Source organism: Rhagoletis pomonella, unplaced genomic scaffold, assembly GCF_013731165.1.
Source record: "Rhagoletis pomonella isolate Grant_MI unplaced genomic scaffold, Rhpom_1.0 Rhpom_scaffold_00003, whole genome shotgun sequence".
Lineage (NCBI taxonomy): Eukaryota > Metazoa > Arthropoda > Insecta > Diptera > Tephritidae > Rhagoletis > Rhagoletis pomonella.
In genome coordinates, this window is record NW_023458557.1 from 73,758,263 (window position 1) to 73,776,193 (window position 17,931).

General features: G+C 34.6%; 3 protein-coding genes across 3 annotated transcripts; 1 reads left to right on the plus strand and 2 right to left on the minus strand.

The window, feature by feature from the left end:
• Positions 1-1,032: 1,032 nt before the first annotated feature.
• LOC118735505 (transmembrane protein 138) lies at positions 1,033-2,069 on the minus strand. Its single transcript, XM_036465301.1, has 5 exons — positions 1,937-2,069; positions 1,726-1,879; positions 1,580-1,652; positions 1,342-1,513; positions 1,033-1,271 (listed from the first exon to the last, which is right to left on the minus strand). The coding sequence occupies exons 2-5, from the start codon at positions 1,857-1,859 to the stop codon at positions 1,162-1,164; spliced, it is 489 nt and encodes a 162-aa protein (XP_036321194.1). The 5' UTR covers positions 1,860-1,879; positions 1,937-2,069; the 3' UTR covers positions 1,033-1,161.
• A 19-nt stretch (positions 2,070-2,088) lies between these two features.
• LOC118735506 (60S ribosomal protein L24) lies at positions 2,089-3,254 on the plus strand. The gene is made up of 3 exons (XM_036465302.1): positions 2,089-2,407; positions 2,567-2,642; positions 2,711-3,254. Exons 1-3 carry the CDS (start codon positions 2,403-2,405, stop codon positions 3,098-3,100), a joined length of 471 nt encoding a protein of 156 aa, XP_036321195.1. The 5' UTR covers positions 2,089-2,402; the 3' UTR covers positions 3,101-3,254.
• Positions 3,255-3,780: 526 nt separating this feature from the next.
• Positions 3,781-5,971, minus strand: LOC118735504 (protein disulfide-isomerase A5). Its single transcript, XM_036465300.1, has 4 exons — positions 5,728-5,971; positions 5,027-5,672; positions 4,359-4,967; positions 3,781-4,298 (listed from the first exon to the last, which is right to left on the minus strand). Exons 1-4 carry the CDS (start codon positions 5,761-5,763, stop codon positions 4,012-4,014), a joined length of 1,578 nt encoding a protein of 525 aa, XP_036321193.1. The 5' UTR covers positions 5,764-5,971; the 3' UTR covers positions 3,781-4,011.
• Between the last annotated feature and the right edge of the window lie 11,960 nt (positions 5,972-17,931).

Here is a 17,931-nt window from a genome sequence, read left to right on the forward strand (position 1 = left end):
AAATATTTGATATCAAACGTCGACAAAACCGATACCTATTCGAAAATTGTCGTTAACTGGTTACAGAATCTGTCCCAGGCCTACAAAAATGATATCGTCCGATTCAGCTGGAACAAAAAGTAAGGGTTTCTCTGTATTATGGCATCGAACCGACATATATACATCTTTCAATTGAATCAGTAAAAAAGCTCTATTGGCTCTTACATTCGGGTTTTGTTAGGCGTTTTTTCCATATTTTTGGCCCATGTGCGCTTTTATTCGAAACCTAAATGTTTCGGTACCGAGTATCGAGAGTATTGGGTACTTAAAAGTATTGACTCAGCACATCACTACTGCTGTCTTCTCTACTATGACGTCACCAAAACAGCTGATTCTGTCAAAATCACTGAGAGCCGAGTAGCGGTATCGTCATCGGCGCCACCTCTGTATTCTCTCCACCGTGACTGGTTATATTGTGGTAGGAACGAGAGAGATTGCTAGTTTTTTGGGTTAAGAAACGCTTTCCAGCAGAAATTAGTGATGACTTTTGTTAACTACCTGTTAAAAAACAAAGCTTTTAATTACTGAATCATGGTCCGACACCATAATCCAACTACACAAGGTCTGACTGACGTTTGTAATTTCGGCGCCATGTTATTTTCTTTGAAAAGTAAACAAAGAACATGAAGACGAAGCATAAAGACAAAAATTAAAGCAATTTTGTAGCACATGTTTCTGCTAACCAATTTATTATTTTTGTTCGTGTTTTTGCAACCAATCACCGTACACTTCATTTTAATTACATTTGCACAAAAAAATGATTGAAAATCGCTTAAAAATCACTGAAATAAACCACCGAAAAAATACACTTAAAGAAAGAAGCAAAACAGAAATAGCAAACTTCAAAATTGCGAACGTCGCACTTTTTTCTCAATTGCTATTACAAATGGCTGCTTCTCAACCGGTCAGATCTGTTCTAATTGGTTCATAGTCCGACACCTCATTTTATAAGTTTAGAAGGCTCTGGCCTTAAACATTCTAAAAGTCGCCAAATTTGTTTTCCTATTTGTGTTTCTTGAATACTCAAATTAAAGTATTTCTTTATACAACTTTAATATTGAGCATTTTAACGGTACATTTTAAATAAATGTCAATTATTACATTTTACGTAATCAATTTGCTTTACTTATCACTTAATTGTTCGGCAATCCAGTCAATATTTTCCTCGTAATATCTGGGATCTGATACAACTAAAGCGGTATGTTTACAAGTATAGTAATAAACGAAGGATACTGCAATAAATAGATTATTTCAACGATAAACTTTAAATATGTTTAATATAAATTATAATAATTTGAATACCAAGGCGCTGTACAAATGCTAAGGCGGTAAGAGTACTTGACCAATCAGCAGTTGGCGCCCACATCGTATTGTAAACTATCCAGAAATGTTGCGAAGCCGAAAGTAGGAAGTAGGTTAGAATTGTGAGTAAAAAGAATTTGCAATTACGCAAAATTACAGAGGCACCTCCGACCTAGAAACCAAAGTATTTCAATTAATTCAAATTTTTATTGGTCACTCTCAAAACTTGTTCACCCACCTCGTAAACACAGGTTGAATGCACAGCAAAGGTGAAAAACACATATTCACAGATTATAAAAACATCTTGAGTGCTATAAAATAGTATGCATTAAAAAAATAAACAAGACTATTACGGAGTTGTATCCCTTTTTAAGTTGTACTTACACAAACATCAATATTGTGAACTGGAGCTTTTCACGTAGAAATATATGGGCAAAAGTATTGAAAAACAAATCAGCTAATAAAAGCGTAAATTGTAGACACAGCAATAACGAATAGCGACGCAAAGTCAATTTCATTGTGGAAATTTTAATAAACACTAAAATACTAATTTTATTTTCTCCAGCAAACTTTTAAAGGAATTTCAGTAGCTCACGCTAAATCCAGCTCTCTGACGTCAAAACATTTCTTTTTTTTTAATTTCCTGAAATTTTTTTTGTATTTATGTTTGTACTTCAGTATGTGTTTGCTCATTGTTGAAAAAGGATACAAGTGTCCTTAACAGGCGCATGCGTGGTTTGAAAGGACTTTATTGACATAATCGCAGAAACGTAACCCGCAAAGTAAATCCGACGCAAAATTCTAGTACCGTTGCAATAAGTGTATATTTCTTCTCTAATCCAATAGCTTAACGGATCTTTGCTAAATTTTTGAACATAATCGTTAGCCCTAGTCTGAATACAGTTCACTAAAATTCTCCCAGAATATCAATTTATTACCAATATTTTTGCGCTAGTCCCTACCAGCTGTCGCAAGCATCGTATAGTCAAAATTTGGCAGTTCACTGACAGCTGTCAATTTTATGTCCATTTCCGTTTCTTTCTACTGACAACAACAGCAAGATGAAGTACGTCTATTCGACAATTGTAATTTTAAATTTATTTATTTTACACACATCTTATAAGAAAAATGCAAATTGAAAGCATATTTTTTATATTAGTAACAGTGATTGGCTGCACGTAATGAAATTTCCTGCAAATTAACAGTGTTTTCTTCGTATTTGCAGAATCGGATTGTGTTCATTCAGTGGGTACAAAATCTACCCAGGACATGGCAAGACCATGGTCAAGGTTGACGGTAAGGTATGTAAACGTGCTTGTATCAGCACTAGTACATAATTAACATTTGCGTTTTTCTTCCACCATCACAGACTTTCACTTTCCTCGACAAGAAATGCGAACGCTCCTACCTGATGAAGCGCAATCCGCGTAAGGTCACTTGGACCGTTCTGTACCGTCGCAAGCACCGTAAGGGTATAGAAGAAGAAACCACTAAGAAGCGTACCCGGCGCACACAAAAGTTCCAGCGTGCCATTGTCGGTGCTTCGCTTGCCGAAATCATGGCCAAGCGCAACATGAAACCCGAAGTGCGTAAGGCCCAACGCGATCAGGCTATCAAAGCCGCAAAGGAACAAAAGCGCGCTGCTAAGACTGCAAAGAAGGCTACACAGCCTGCTGCGCCTAAGGCAAAGGCTGCACCCAAGCAGAAGGCTGCTAAGGTGACACAGAAATCTGCGCCACGCGTTGGAGGCAAGCGGTAAATATCGATTGCATTCAATTGGCATTGTCGGTAGCAGTATGTTGTGGCTTGTAAACGCATTTGGGGCAGGAATTATAAGATAATATACTACTGAGGAAGGAAGTGAAAAAAAAATAAATGGACGAATGAAAATTTGTGCGAATAAACAAAAGTGATGTGATTGTATCTTTCTAAACACTCAGTAGGCTTTTTTTTAATGAAGTTACTAAAATAATCAAAAAAAAGAATTAGATATACATATCACACATGTTCTTTAAATTTGACACAACTCAAAATTACACGTTAGTCAGAAAATGTAAAAACCAATTCTTAGCACATGCTAATTATTTGGGCTAATTATTTACCCTAGGTTTTTTCCAACAAATTTATAAAAATTTCCCCCAGCTTTCCTCAAATTTTGAATTGTGTAACTTTTGAATTGCCTTGAATTGAATATTGTGCCTTCTACTCTTCACAGTACTACTTAAAATTGATCTCAGAAAGTTCCACAGCGCTTTCGGGAAAAAAGAATTGCAAAAATGTCATTGCTGAACGTGTAGGTCTGCTGCTAATTACTGGCCGTTTAATAATATCGGCCGCTACAATCCATTTTAGGCAACCTTATGTTTAATGGGTCGGCCATCTGAATTTGGATGTCTCCAAAAAGTGAAGCCTTCCATTTCAGTAAGGAAACTACACAAATGATTTATACCAAAATTGCACTGGTTGGTAGGTTTATTTATTAAAATACATTTTATTAAATTTCGAGAGCACAGTAGAATGAATCACATGTTTAGATACTTACATTAAAAAATACTTTTTAATAACCTAGAAGTTAAGTTAGAATATCTGCAGGTTTTGTTCGTTGGGTAGTAATAGACAGAGGTGTTTCCCTGACGGCATGAAAAAAGTAAATGCATAAATTCCTTGACATCACAGCTCATCTGCTTTGTGCTTAATCTGTACGGTCTCACTGGCAGAAAGATTTGGATTAGTCAAGAATGCAACAAAGTCTTTGCTATTGCGTCCACTATTGTAATCCGCTTTCGTTTTGAGGTATGAAAAGTATATAATAGTTGGATAACCGTTAACACCATGAGACTGGCATAGACTTTGATGTTTGGTGCAATCCACAGCAGCCAATACTACTCGTGGATCATCTTTTAGTTCATCGGCAGCAGCGTTAAATTCTGGTTTTGCTTTCTTGCAGTGGCCACACCCTGTAAAATAAGACTCTTACTAAGAACCAGTCAATAAAACTAATTTATATGTGTACTTACATGGTGCATAGAACATTACGAGCGCATGTTTTTTACGTTTTAAAATCGTGCTAAAATTCTCCTCGTTTAAAAAGAGCACTTCCGTGTTTTCTTCATCTTCCCAAGATTTTTCAGGCGGAGGTGGGGGTGGTGGCTCTTTGGGATCAGCCATGAAGTCAACAATTTTCGATGCATCGCGCACATTTACATCAAATTTGAAAGCGCCATTTACGAAATATTTGAGAGTTGGGTAACCGCGAACGCTGAATTTTTCTGCAATTGTCTTTTCCTTGGTTGCATCTAAAGCGGCTAATATGCCACGTATTTTACGATCCTTCATAATTACAGCGGCCTTCTCATATTCTGGCTTCATACGCTTGCAATGGCCACACCAAGGTGCGTAGAACATAACTAAAACTGATTTTTCGTCTTTGAGTGCAGGCTCGAAGCCCTGTTTTGTCAAATGTACAATTTCAGAGTTTGGATCAGACGACCAATCTGCCTCTTTCTCTTTTTGGACAGGCGCCGCTTCCGGGTCTTTCATAAAAGCAACAATACCATCTTTATTATTATCACCTTCATAAGAACGTTTCAGTTCACCGCCCTCAAAATACAATATTGTGGGGAATCCTTGAGATAAAAAAAAAATGTTAAATTTGTAACCATAATGAAATATGAATTTTCCTTACCTGTAATGTTATATGCACGTCTTGCCGGTGCATTCTCCGTGCGCTCTACATCCATTGCCGCAATGACATAGTTTTTACCTTTTAATTCTGTTGCTGCTTTAGAATAGTCTGGTTTAAAGCGTTTACAAAAACCACACCAAGGTACATAGAACATGACTAACATTGGACGCATATCCTTGCGCAAATGGCGCTGGAATGATGAATAATCGGCGAAATGTAACACATCCGCTCCCACCGGATCCTCTTCCCATGGTAAATCGCCGGCAGGGTCACGCATGAAATTAACCATAGACGAAAGAGTAACTTGGCGCTCGTAATCTTTATGAAAATCTCCGTCCTTGTAATGTTTGAATATGTAAGGATTTGGCGAAACTTTTAACTTTTTACACAATTTTTTGCGTTCACTTTGTGTGCAGTCAATCAGTACCATAGTACCTGTACCACGAACTGCATTGGCTGCTTCACGGAATACCTTCAACTCAACAGGTGCTTCCTTCACTCCTGAGACAAACAAAACCAGTACATTCGTTTTGGTCCGTAATAATTTCTTGAAATCTTTGAAGTCAGCTACATCCTCCATCACAGCGTTTTTAGAGTTTGTCTTGGCGCCACCCTCTTTGCTCAGTAGAGCAAGTAATATAAATGACTATAATGATTATTTTCATTAATAATTAAACAAAATATTTTCAACAAACACTTACGTTGATGACAAGTTTACACCACGTCGTTACGGTCATGCTTAGTTGATTTCGAAATGCCAAGTGCACCGCATGTAATATTTATAACTCAATATCAGCGTCTGAGTTTATTTAACAAAATGTACTCGCAGGAATATTAAAATTTTAGTACATAATTTCGGCGCTAAATATGAAAAGTAATTTATTCAAGTCAACCATCGAACGCCCACCCAGATGACATCGAAATTGATGACGTTTGTCTTCAGGGCTGTCAACTGTCCTTAGCTGTAAGTAGGGATGAGCGATATATTACTACCGGGGATTTTATCACTGTCACCCATGATACAACTACACAATATCTGACAAGAAGAAGCAAAAGGAAAAAGTAATTTTCTGGTTGACGTTTGTAATTTCGGCGCCAAGTTATTTTCTTTGAAAAGTAAACAAAGAATATGAAGACGAAACATAAGGAAAAAAATGCAAGCAATTTTGTAGCACATATTTGTGCTAACAAATTTATTATTTTTTGTACCTGTTTTTGCAAAAAGTCACAGCGCATTTATTTTTATTTACATTTGTACAAACAAATTTATTGAAAATCGCTTAAAAATCAATGAAATAAACCACCGACAAAACACACATAAAGAGAGAAGCAAAACAGAAATAGCAAACTTCAAAATTACGAACGTCACACACAAGGCGAATTTATCAGCTGATTTCTTTGCCTTACATGTATTTTACAACGCTTTTATCAACTTGCAATGTTGTGTTCCAGAAACTTTCAATGTTGTGGATCCCGAAACTTTCAATGTAGTGTTCCGACACCAAAGCAAAGCTTTGAAAAGCTCCTTTAAAAAAGCATAGTGAATAGGGCGAGGTAGATGACATCTAGATGTCGCCCTTGTACTACGTTTGCTAGACCGGAAATAGACGACACGCCATTCTTTAAATAAAATTAATTGGTGCTCGTTTGTATGTACATTAGGGCTGTGCGATTAATTGATTATTCAAAATTTTAATTAATCATAAAGTAAATAACTCAATTATTCGATTAATCGGAAATTATGATTACTCAAAAGTTCAGTTACTCGAGTAATCAAGATTTTGATTAACCAAAAACAAAAATATTTGAGTAATTTGCTTTATGATTAATCAACATTATGAATAAAATGAGTAATCAACATTTCAAAGTACTCTTTACATACATACATATAAAGCAGTTGAAGTTCCTTGATACTTTGAAAAAAACGTATCTGTTTTCAAAAATTAAAATGAAATACATACATACATACATATTTTTTTCATATACAGAATATAAAAAAAAAAAAAAATAAGCATTTTCCAAAGCAACCTCTTTTAACGAGCAAAATTAATTTTTTTTTGAGTAATCATATTTCAAGTAACTCGATTAATCATCGTTTTGAGTAATCAAAATCTTGATTACTCGAGTAATTGATTAACCGAATAACTGATTAACCAACTTGCTCGAGTAATCGAATAATCGCACAGCCCTAATGTACATACATATGTAAATGCATGTGTGTGCACCTTTCTATTAATATCGTTGAATTATTTTAATATCTATTGCAAAATTTTATTCAGACAGGACTAAAAAGTAGAAAATATATAATATAAAAAAAACTTTTTAATATACAACGCTTTTATAAATGGACTAAAAAGTAGAAAATAATACTTCTCAGTCCCATAGAATTTGTTTTGATAACTTTTGATTTTGAAATTTTAGCAAAAGTCATTATAAACAATTTATGAAATTGAAAATGAAAAGCGTGGGGCGCATGTAATACACTTGAATTGATATGAAAAGTAATATATGAATGTATGTATGTGGGTATATGAATAACGACCGCTTAAAATCGATTTCAAAGTTCTACTTTCGCTGTAGAAATTTTAGGTCTACGTTATGTAGTTTGACTATTGTCAATTAAATCGATTGCTTTGTATTGCATGCGCTCCACGTTTTTCATTTTCAATTTCATAGATTGTTTATAATGACTTTTGCTAAAATTTCAAAATCAAAAGTTATCAAAACAAATTCTATGGGACTGAGAAGTATTATTTTCTACTTTTTAGTCCATTTATAAAAGCGTTGTATATTAAAAAGTTTTTTTTATATTATATATTGTTTTTCCTTTTACTGATTTGACAGCACACCCATCAAAAGCAAAAACAAAGTATATTGATGCGCCTTGGCGAATACCTTCCACTTTTGCATCGTAAAAGTCTTCTTCGTCGTGCCCGAAACAGCCCGCACGGGCAGAAATGTGCAAGAAGTCAATTTGAAATGTTGTTTGTTCACATCCGTTAGGAAATTTTGTAAAATACAAACATGGAAATAGCACTAAAGGTTCATAAATGTATGTATTTGCTAATTTTATTAGCCATATAAGAAAAATATCCATCAAATCATTGTTTAGAGCGGATTTGTTGATTCCAGGCACAAAATGTGGTTATTGCGTTCCTCACGCTCTGGGCACTTTGGCACGGGTTGACACATTTTTGATACTTGTGAGAGAGTAACTGATTTCATGCAGGTGTACCCCTATCAAAGACTTATAACAGACGATGTCTTGCAGCGGTCACTTGTAAGATACTGTGGCTTGAATGTCATCAATGTTCACTGTATGACAAAGTTATGCAGACATCAACGACGAAATTACCATTTATATTAAAAAGTCATGAATGACTCCATATAAACGGAGCCCAAAGTCATTTAGATGTAACTTTTCCGTACAAGACACTTATACCATGTCCCCACCAAAAAGTTAACAATCTCAAATCGAACTTAACCACATCACTAACTATTGCTGTCCACACTGCGGTTTGAGGTTTATAAAACAGTACAAATGTAAAGAACAGTGTTCGGACCTCCAAAATCGATTGAGGACTAAGTTACTGCAAAAATCAGAGCAAAAACAAATAATCCGTACTAGATTGAATTTTTTATTTTTGTTTCTGACATTAATTGTTTGACTAAAATATTTTCTATTCATGCAAAATAAGAACGCGGGGCAATGTAAGGAAAATATATGTTACATATTTAGGTAATTTTTTGCATTTTCTATATAGTATAGTATCTAACACTTAATTTTTTAAAAAGCAAACCTTTTCTACTTTATATAAATTTCATTGTACATATATTTTTCAACAAGTTAAGTAAAGTTCTGCATCCGCCAATTTGTACAGCCATACATCAAAAAATAACGAAGTTACTTTATTGACGCATTGCTATGAAAGAGTTACTTTTTAACAGTGAGATTTGGCTGACTTTCAATTTTTTTACTGAAACCGGTGGTGAACACTCAAAAAACGGCCCCAAAAGGGACATAACATGAATGAAAAAAACGGAATAGATTGGAAGTCAAGCGGAGTAGAGGAGAAGATTTCAAATTTTTTCAAAAACCGGAGTAAATCTAATCTGATCTTAGTTGAGTCCAAACACTAGTAGGGAACGAATTCTTTACATTTCAACGCCAATGACCCACAGATGGCGGGAAAACACAGGGTTGTATCAGACTTTCGACGTGGTTTCGAGTTGGTTAGCTTTTAACCATCTCAGTGAAATGGTTAAGTGCTGTCATTTTTATATGGCGAAACTACGCTAAATCAAGTGGGTTATCGGGATAACCAACTCAGTAGCCATAACTACGTGGTTAGCTCCGGTGGGGACATGGTATTAGTAAGGGTTTACAACAGACAATTCTGTCAAGAAAATCATGTCAAAATGATGTGTTTGTTGTAAACACGGCGAATTCATATTACAACAAACACATCATTTTGACAAAATTGTCTTGACAATTGTAAATTGACTGCTGTAAACCCCAACTTATACCATGTTCTGAGCGACATCGAAAACATGTTTTCGTCGGTAAAACTGGTTTTCGACCTAAAACTTGTGTTTTCGTAAAATCTGTCAAACGAAAACTAGTTTTCGCTGAAAACCACTTGAAAACTCACGTTCCACTCATTCCAATCGGTGTCTGCACTAGTTTTTTTCGATTATTTATCGAAGTGGAAGTCATATTTTATCATTTTTAATACGCCATTTCGGATTAATTGTTAATTGGCTGGCAAAAGTAAAATAAGAATGAAAGTAAGAGGTTGCTAATGAAAAGAAAATGAGGGAAAAGCATTTTGGTTTTGTTTTTGTGTAGCAAAACTGTAATCAGAGGATGTAAGAAATGTCAACGAAAACCGGTGTGAAAAGCCTTCAGCCCACAATCTCAAAACACGTTTTCAAAGTGTTTTCGTTGTCGGTCAGAACATGGTATAAAACTTGTGTTTTCGTCCATGTAAAATCTGTCAAACGAAAACTAGTTTTCGCTGAAAACCATGGTGAAATGAACTGAAGGTGGCGCATTCCCGAAACCGCTACTTTGGTTTTGCCGACTTTGACATTTATGGCAATACGTAAACAAACTTTTTGTTTAGAAACAAGTGCAAACGTATTGCAAAAGTATTGTGTACTTTCAAGTGAAAAATCGAAGTAATTCGTGCGTTCTGAAGTAAAAAACGTTTTATTTGTAATAAAAACTTTATAAAAATGTCGTGTCATGTGTTGAATTGCAGCAGCCGTAGGGGTAAAGCCCCCAAATGCAGTTTTTTGTTTGTTTCCCCGCGACGACGCCTTGGCCAGAAAGTGGGTAGAGTTCTGTCGGCAGGAGAAGCCATACAATTTAGACACCAGCGTAATATGCATGAAGCACTTTACGGACCACTTTTAAACACGACATGTTAAGTTGAAAACGTTGAAATACCGCAGATTACAAATTAAAATCAGAGGTGCGCAAGCATCGATCACTTTCTGCAGGAAAATATGCGCTGCGACAAGATATTATCACTTTTTCGGCACCTGCAATACAAACACAAAAATTCTAAATAGTTAATTAATAAGACCTATTCTTTTGAACACATTTCAAGAGTGGTTGTGTATTTTTTGTTAACGTAGTGCTTAATTTGCTATATTGAAAGATGGCTTGAGAAATTGGTGAATCGAGAAGAAAACACGTTTTCTCGCTGCAAATTCACAACTGTCAAATCATTGTTCTTCGCCATATTCTTTGTTTACCCGTTGCCACAAATGTCATTTTGCGCGAATGCGCAATCTTGTGTTCCACTCATTCCAATCGGTGTCTGCACTAGTTTTTTTCGATTATTTATCGAAGTGGATGTAATATTTTATCATTCTTAATACGTCAATTCGGATTTATTGTTAATTGGCTGGCAAAAATAAAGTAATAGGGAATTTACACGATTCAACTTTCACAGGCGATTAGTTGAACAAAAAGTTGAACGAAACCAGGCAGCTGACCAACTTCATTGAAAGCGGATAGTTGAAAGGCCGTTTACACCAGGCGAGTGTTGCATTCAACTAAAAATCGCCTCATGTAAATTCCCTATAAGCATGGAAGTAAAAGGTGGTTAAAGGCCTGCTCAAACAGGCGCGGTGCGGTACAGCGCGGTATAATCCCGTACGATACGCGGTTACGATATACGCAAAGGCACTCAAACAGGCGCGGTGCGGTATAGCAAGAAACATTGTTGCCATGTGACGGCACTCTACACATTCCTCCTTCTAAATTTATGCATATATTATAAATCTGATTTTCGCGATGGACACCTCAAGCACTGAGGACAAATTATTGCTATTAGCAGCACTTCTCGATGAAGAAAACAGAAGGTATGAATATACCTACATCTTTGTTTTATCCTGCAAAGTTTTTAATTTCTGTATATGTTTAAGAAAAAGAAGATGGGTTCACGATATAAATTTGTGAAGACAAGAAGGTGGTGAATTTTCCAGCCTGATGCCCCAACTGCGTAACAACGAAGAAAGATTTTATAAATATTTCCATATCTGCGTTCCATTATGTACCTTTTGCAAAAGAATTTTAAATTCCAATAAATTTACCGTTCATATTTCTGAGCAACATTGTCAGATTTGAAAATTATTTTTCAAACAAACGAAAAAGTTCAACTTTATTTTATTTACTTTGTGAGAAATAAAACCAAAGAATATCACATTTATGCCAACAAATGTATTACGAGCACTTTTAAACTCACGTTTTTTATAATGAAAAAGGTAGAATTTATAATCTGTAGCACTTTTGTAGATAAAATATGTTGTAGAACTCTAGCTCTAAATTGTAACTCTGATTACGATATATCTCCTTATACCGCGCGGTGAACGCTGCATGTTGCGGTAGAGTTCTGTATCGCGGTGTACCGCACTTCCAATACCGCGTCTGTTTGAGTGCTCCCATATACCGCCATGGTATTTGATACCGCACATCGTACGGGATTATACCGCACCGTGCCGCACCGCGCCTGTTTGACCAGGCCTTAATGAAAAGAAATTGAAGGCAAAGTATTTAGATTTTGTTTTCGTGTAGCAAAACTGTAAACAAAGGATGAAAGAAATGTCAACGAAAACACCAACAGTCGGTGTGAACAGCCTTCAGCCCACAATCCCAAAACTCGTTTTGAAGGGGGTCTCGTTAGCGGTCAGAGACTTGCGACAATAGTCGTGTTTTCTTTGGTTATCGAGCTCAGTATCACTAACTTTATATTACTAGCACGAGGATAAAGCAATTATAGAAACTAACTCATTAAATGGGGGAAAATTATATTTACGAGATAATCAGGCTTATCATGGGTTTCATTTTCCCCGAACCGGTTCACTTTTCACTTTTGGTTCTCATGTTTTGGGAAAATTTTCCAATACGGAACCCGGCTTAAAAAAAAAAAAAACAAAAATGAGGGGGTTTGGAGCGGCTTTTTGTGATTGTAAATCTGAAAACCCCACCCTCCGGAGGATTATGGTTTTTATGAAAATTGAATTTTTAGTTGCAAAAAATGTCAACTTCAACCTCACTTTTTGCTTTGTAAACCAATTGTACTACAATGTCGGTGCTGCCACACAACAAAAAATGCTAAAAAAAACACTGAAAACGAGAAACAATAAAAACGGGCATTGTAATTAACTTTTTTTTTTAAATTAAATATCGATGTATTGATAAAAAAAAAAGTGATTCAGTCTAAAATAGAGAGATTTTGTAATAAAAATGTTAACTTAGTTATTTATCGAAGTATTGCTTTTTATGGGAAATTATGGGAAAAATTTTCATTATTTACATTTGTGTAGTTTGAACTAAATAAATATTATTTTCCCCCGAAAAAAATTATACAGGAGTAAGATCCCTATCGAGCCTAATATTATTATTTTTAATAAGAGCAATGTACGTATTGTACACTTATACCCCTAATTATACGCACTTATTTGTGGTGTATTTTTTTAACGTATGGTAGCATACATTTTGTGATAAGAGCGTGTCAGACGTGGCAATATATTTCGATGCAATAAATTTCGGAAAGGCTGTCAAATTGAGAAATCAGTTGCATGAGCAGTCACACCTTGCATGGAAAGTGTCTTACTGCCAGCCATTGTTATTTCGGCTTGTTTGTGAAATGTGCAAACGTTTGTGAAGACATTTATAAACGCGTTTTACTTAACTAATTAATTAATAATTGTATATTAAGGTATTACAAGCGCATGCGAACCTTTTAGCAACAACATTGTGAAAGTGGTAAATATATTTAAAGGAGACCTCCATCCCTGCAAAAATCCCGACTACTCCATGCATGCGTGTAAAGAGTACTCCCTAAGGACCAAAGAGTACTCCAAAATTAACCACAATTCATATAAAAAATATGGTCCAATTAACATTGCGATGTCCTAGGGCAGGACCATATACTCCATCCCCGCATTACATCAGAGTAGCACAAAACTACTCCAACATATTAACAATGGCATTGTTGCTATATTTTTTCGTTTGTACACGCTTTTGTTCTTCACTTCTCAAATACTTTTTCAAAATTAATAAAAACCAAGACAAAAATTAAAAATTATATGTTGCCTCTGACGGTATTCAAACCCGAACATGCTGGGAGCTAAGAACTAACAGCGAGCATCTCTACACGTTCAGCTACAGCCAGACATGCAAATGTGCTTTCAAATGCTCAATTCAATAACGTTTCGTTAAAACACGAGCAGTGATCGGATAACAAACAATAAGCTAGCGCAGAGACACCAGTTGGTCCGCTACAGCATGACAGAAGAACACTTTTGTAAGTACTCCAATTTACCACAAATAGACTACATGATCCAACGATTTTTGCAGGGATTAGTATCCCCACCGAGTTTCACAAAAAAATTCACTATACTTTGCACGGAATAGCAATTGGTTCCGTAATGGAAATCTCAGCCTATCTATTTAAATAAATGCACATATAACATAACGGCGATTTATTTGAAGCAATTTTAAAGAAACAATGATAGAATATTTGTTTGTGTATGAATTCATTTGTCACTGCTTCCAAACTGTGCGGCTTCAGTTTATCAAGTTTATTCAGTCAAATCGCTGGAGAAATTTATCAGAAATGTGTAAACGAGTTTCCATACGAGATTTGACAGTTTATTTACAAGGTTTACACAATTATAAGTTTATACGGTTTACAATGCATTTATAAGGTTTGATGAATACCCTTATTGAGAGGCAGTCTGACATTTGCCATCAACAGTGTTGCCGTTGCGAATTTTCAGAAAGTCTCAAAAAGGGTCATTGACGAAAAAAAGGGTCACCATATTAAATTTGCTTCTCTTTACTAGTAAAAGAATAAATTTGTTGATTTTAAAAAGAAAATGCACATAAATCTAGTTGCTGCAAGGAGAAGAGTTGCATTTCCCTTAAAAGTTTTAAGTGATGCATTTTTTTGTACTTACAGGAGAAACTAATTTTTAGTAGAATGATTCTGCTAACATTTCCTAAAAAAATCTTTGAAAAGGGCCAAAAGTCCCAAATAATTTTGGAAAAGGGTAAAAAATCAAAATTTTCCAAAAGTCGGGTCAAAGGGTACCGCCGCTTAAAAAGGGTCAAATTGTCCCTTTAGTCACACAACGGCAACACTGGCCATCAATATACTTTTAAAATTCGAACTCAAGCTCACACACACATTCTCCCTTTTTAAACTATGTTCACATATCAATATTATCTCAATCAAAGCTCGTTTTTTAATCACCCCGTTTACACAGGCAAATCTCAGATTATTCGCCGTCAAATTTGTTGTGCTCGTTATTCTCACATCTCAAGGAAAAGTTATGTTTCTTCTCTGTGCCACCGTGATGACGTTTTTCTGCTATAATAAGCAATATAAATATATTTTAACTTAACATTTTATTAAAAATACCTTTACAAACCTTTTTTACTTGCTAGCGTACATTTTTGTTTACTTTTACATTTGGCATTTCTCCTCTTTTTCGCAAAAACAATCGATAAAACTAGGATGGACACCGAAAAGTTATCGGTTAAATCTGAGATTATTTTATAATTACAGATTAACAAGGGACGAATTTTATATGGCTAATCTCTTGTTATAATTACAGATTAGGGTGTTAAGCTCAAAAATGAGGATAATCTACTTATATGTGAACCTAGTATTAATCTCAAACAAGAACATTTGTGAACAATTTAATTTTTTATTTTCAATTTTATTCGATTTTAAAATGTTTGCAAGCGTCAGAAAAAATCATGGCCGACGAATTGAGAGAATGATTTTACCTTCTAATGTTTTATCATGCTTGTATGTGTATGCCAGTATTATGAAAGTGCGCATAAATTTTGTTTAATCGTTCCTCGCTTTGATCAAGTTCTTGTTTGTCAACAAAAGTACGCACATTTCCTTCTCTCTCTTTTTTTATTTATTTATTTGTGCGCAATTTTCTCACCCACTGCCATTCTTCTTCATTCGCGTCTAGGGTTCGGGCGCTACTATCGATATTGAGTAAGCATCGATACTGAAAGTATAGAAATGAGTACTTTACTTTAATACTCGATACCTTATTTGGTGATTTTACTCGATACTTTGCAAAGTACTCGTAGTATCAAAAACTCTTTAAAAAACACACTTTTATTATTTATTTTCTTCCATTTGCAACCCAATTTGCTTTGAATTAATATCATGATAAAAATATTTATAAGGTACAATCGCTGAGAGCCAGCTTTAGGAATTTTGACGTTTGCTAGCATTGTGTGTAAGTATGATTCAATAATACAAGGTTAGATAATTATTGACAGCTGCGGTTTGAGACTCACTTACAAAAGGTTGCATTTACGAAGGACGGAGAAAAGGGGAGGAATGAAACCTCTTGGTGCGAAAATGGTAGTAGAAAAGTCCGCAAAGTACGCAATTAGTAGTGAAATTCCTTTTGTAAATTCCTATGTATTTGCGGGAAATCTGGCATTTTAAACGAAGGGTTGAACGTAATATTGATGTATCTATGTCAATTACGTAGTTTATGTGCTATTTAGCTGTATAAAAACTGCAAAATGACTCAAAATTAAAATAAGACTACCATGACATTGATGTAAACATCCAATTTAAAAACAGTTTATGTTTTCATCAGTTAAATATGCTTCATATGCATATACAAATAAACATATTGCACAAACGCTCATACTTCTATTTCACACCAAAGCTACACTGTTTCCATGTACATAAATGTGCAAAAAAGCAACACGGTGCCACTGCTAAGGGAGCGGTGCGAGAGAGACAACTCTCAGTTTATCGAACCTTGTATTATTGAATCATGTAGTGTAAGGAACATATGCCCGCATTTTAAAGCGAAGATTTTGGCATACATTTAGAAATATTGGCGCATATTCGTAGTCATATTTAGTACTCAACTAAGTCGAAACTATTCTAAGTCACAACTAAAGCTATTCATAGTCGCCTTAGTTTCGACATTTCTGGCTAAGTACCAACTTAAATTTTAGTTTCGGCTGCAGCTGCAACTAAGTCGTAACGAGGAAGAAGTATTTTATCAAATTAAGGGAAAACAGACGAAATATGTAAAAATTAAGTTGGTAGAGGGTGATTTTGATAATATTGAATAAACTCCAATTACAATTTACAAAGATCGATCCATTTTAATCGGAAGATGACATTAAATGCGTATTACAACTCGAATAAAGGTACATCGTTTTGCTATATCGTAAACTAAGTCGAAACTACTTAGTAGAAGTCTGAAATGCGACTATACTAGATATACGATTGAAGAATAAAATAATTTAGGTATCCCAAACAGGGATGCCGTTTGGATCTGAATAGATCCAATTGGATACATTTTTAGACGAATTTTTGCGGGATACTTATTTTTTCCTATGAGTATAAATGTGGATACTTTTTTAAATAGGCCAAAATCTTATATTTTCTATAAAGTTTTTTTTCGTTCAAAAATAGATTTTCAATAATGACGTTTTCTAAATGTTATAAAAATCGTTACTTAAGCGTGAAATTAGAGCATTTTATTTTTTGTGAATGAAGCAATGAACATATGAAGAGATCCCACCAGAGCAGTGTAATAAGAGCTATAACAGACGGCAGCGTTGATCCGGATCAACTCGTGAATTAACTGCATTCATTTGTTAATATAAAAAGAAAGAAGATCTCAATGTAGTTTAAAATACACTGTTTAAAAACTAAATTTGATTTATTTAAGGAGATTTTTATGAATTTTACTGAAAAGACACTCTAATTTTTTTTTTGTTTATTTGCGCATATTAAGAAAGGTAACCATTTTCCTCTTAATGTGTGCAAATTTGCACACCATGTAATAAAATTAAACACTGCCTGTTTACTTTAACATACCAAATTTGTCGCAGAGCGCAAAATAACACATAAAATGTTTAAAATAGAGTAAATGTACGCCCCTAATGTTTATTATTTCTAGGAAATGTATTTTTTAGTTTAAAATTTTTGCAATTTTAAACATTTCATGTGTATATTTATGTGTATATTTTAAAGATCTCAAGTTCAAAATCGAATCCTGAACATCTTATACGTATGTATATTTATACAGATTCCTGTTGAAAAATAAATATTTTTCAGAAGTAGTTTTACACACACTTTTCATATTGTGCAGGTACAAGTGTAACATATTAATTAGTATTTTTTATACTTACAATGCAAAATACTTATGTATAAAAGATGTAATTTTTAAGTTGAAATTACAAATGTTTGATTTTATGATCTTACAAATTATGAGGTGGATACGTAAAAAAAGAAAATTGGATACATTTGGATACATTTTTGGCTTGGTTGGTGATACATTTTCTTGGGACGGCGTGGCAACACTGATCCCAAACAACATAT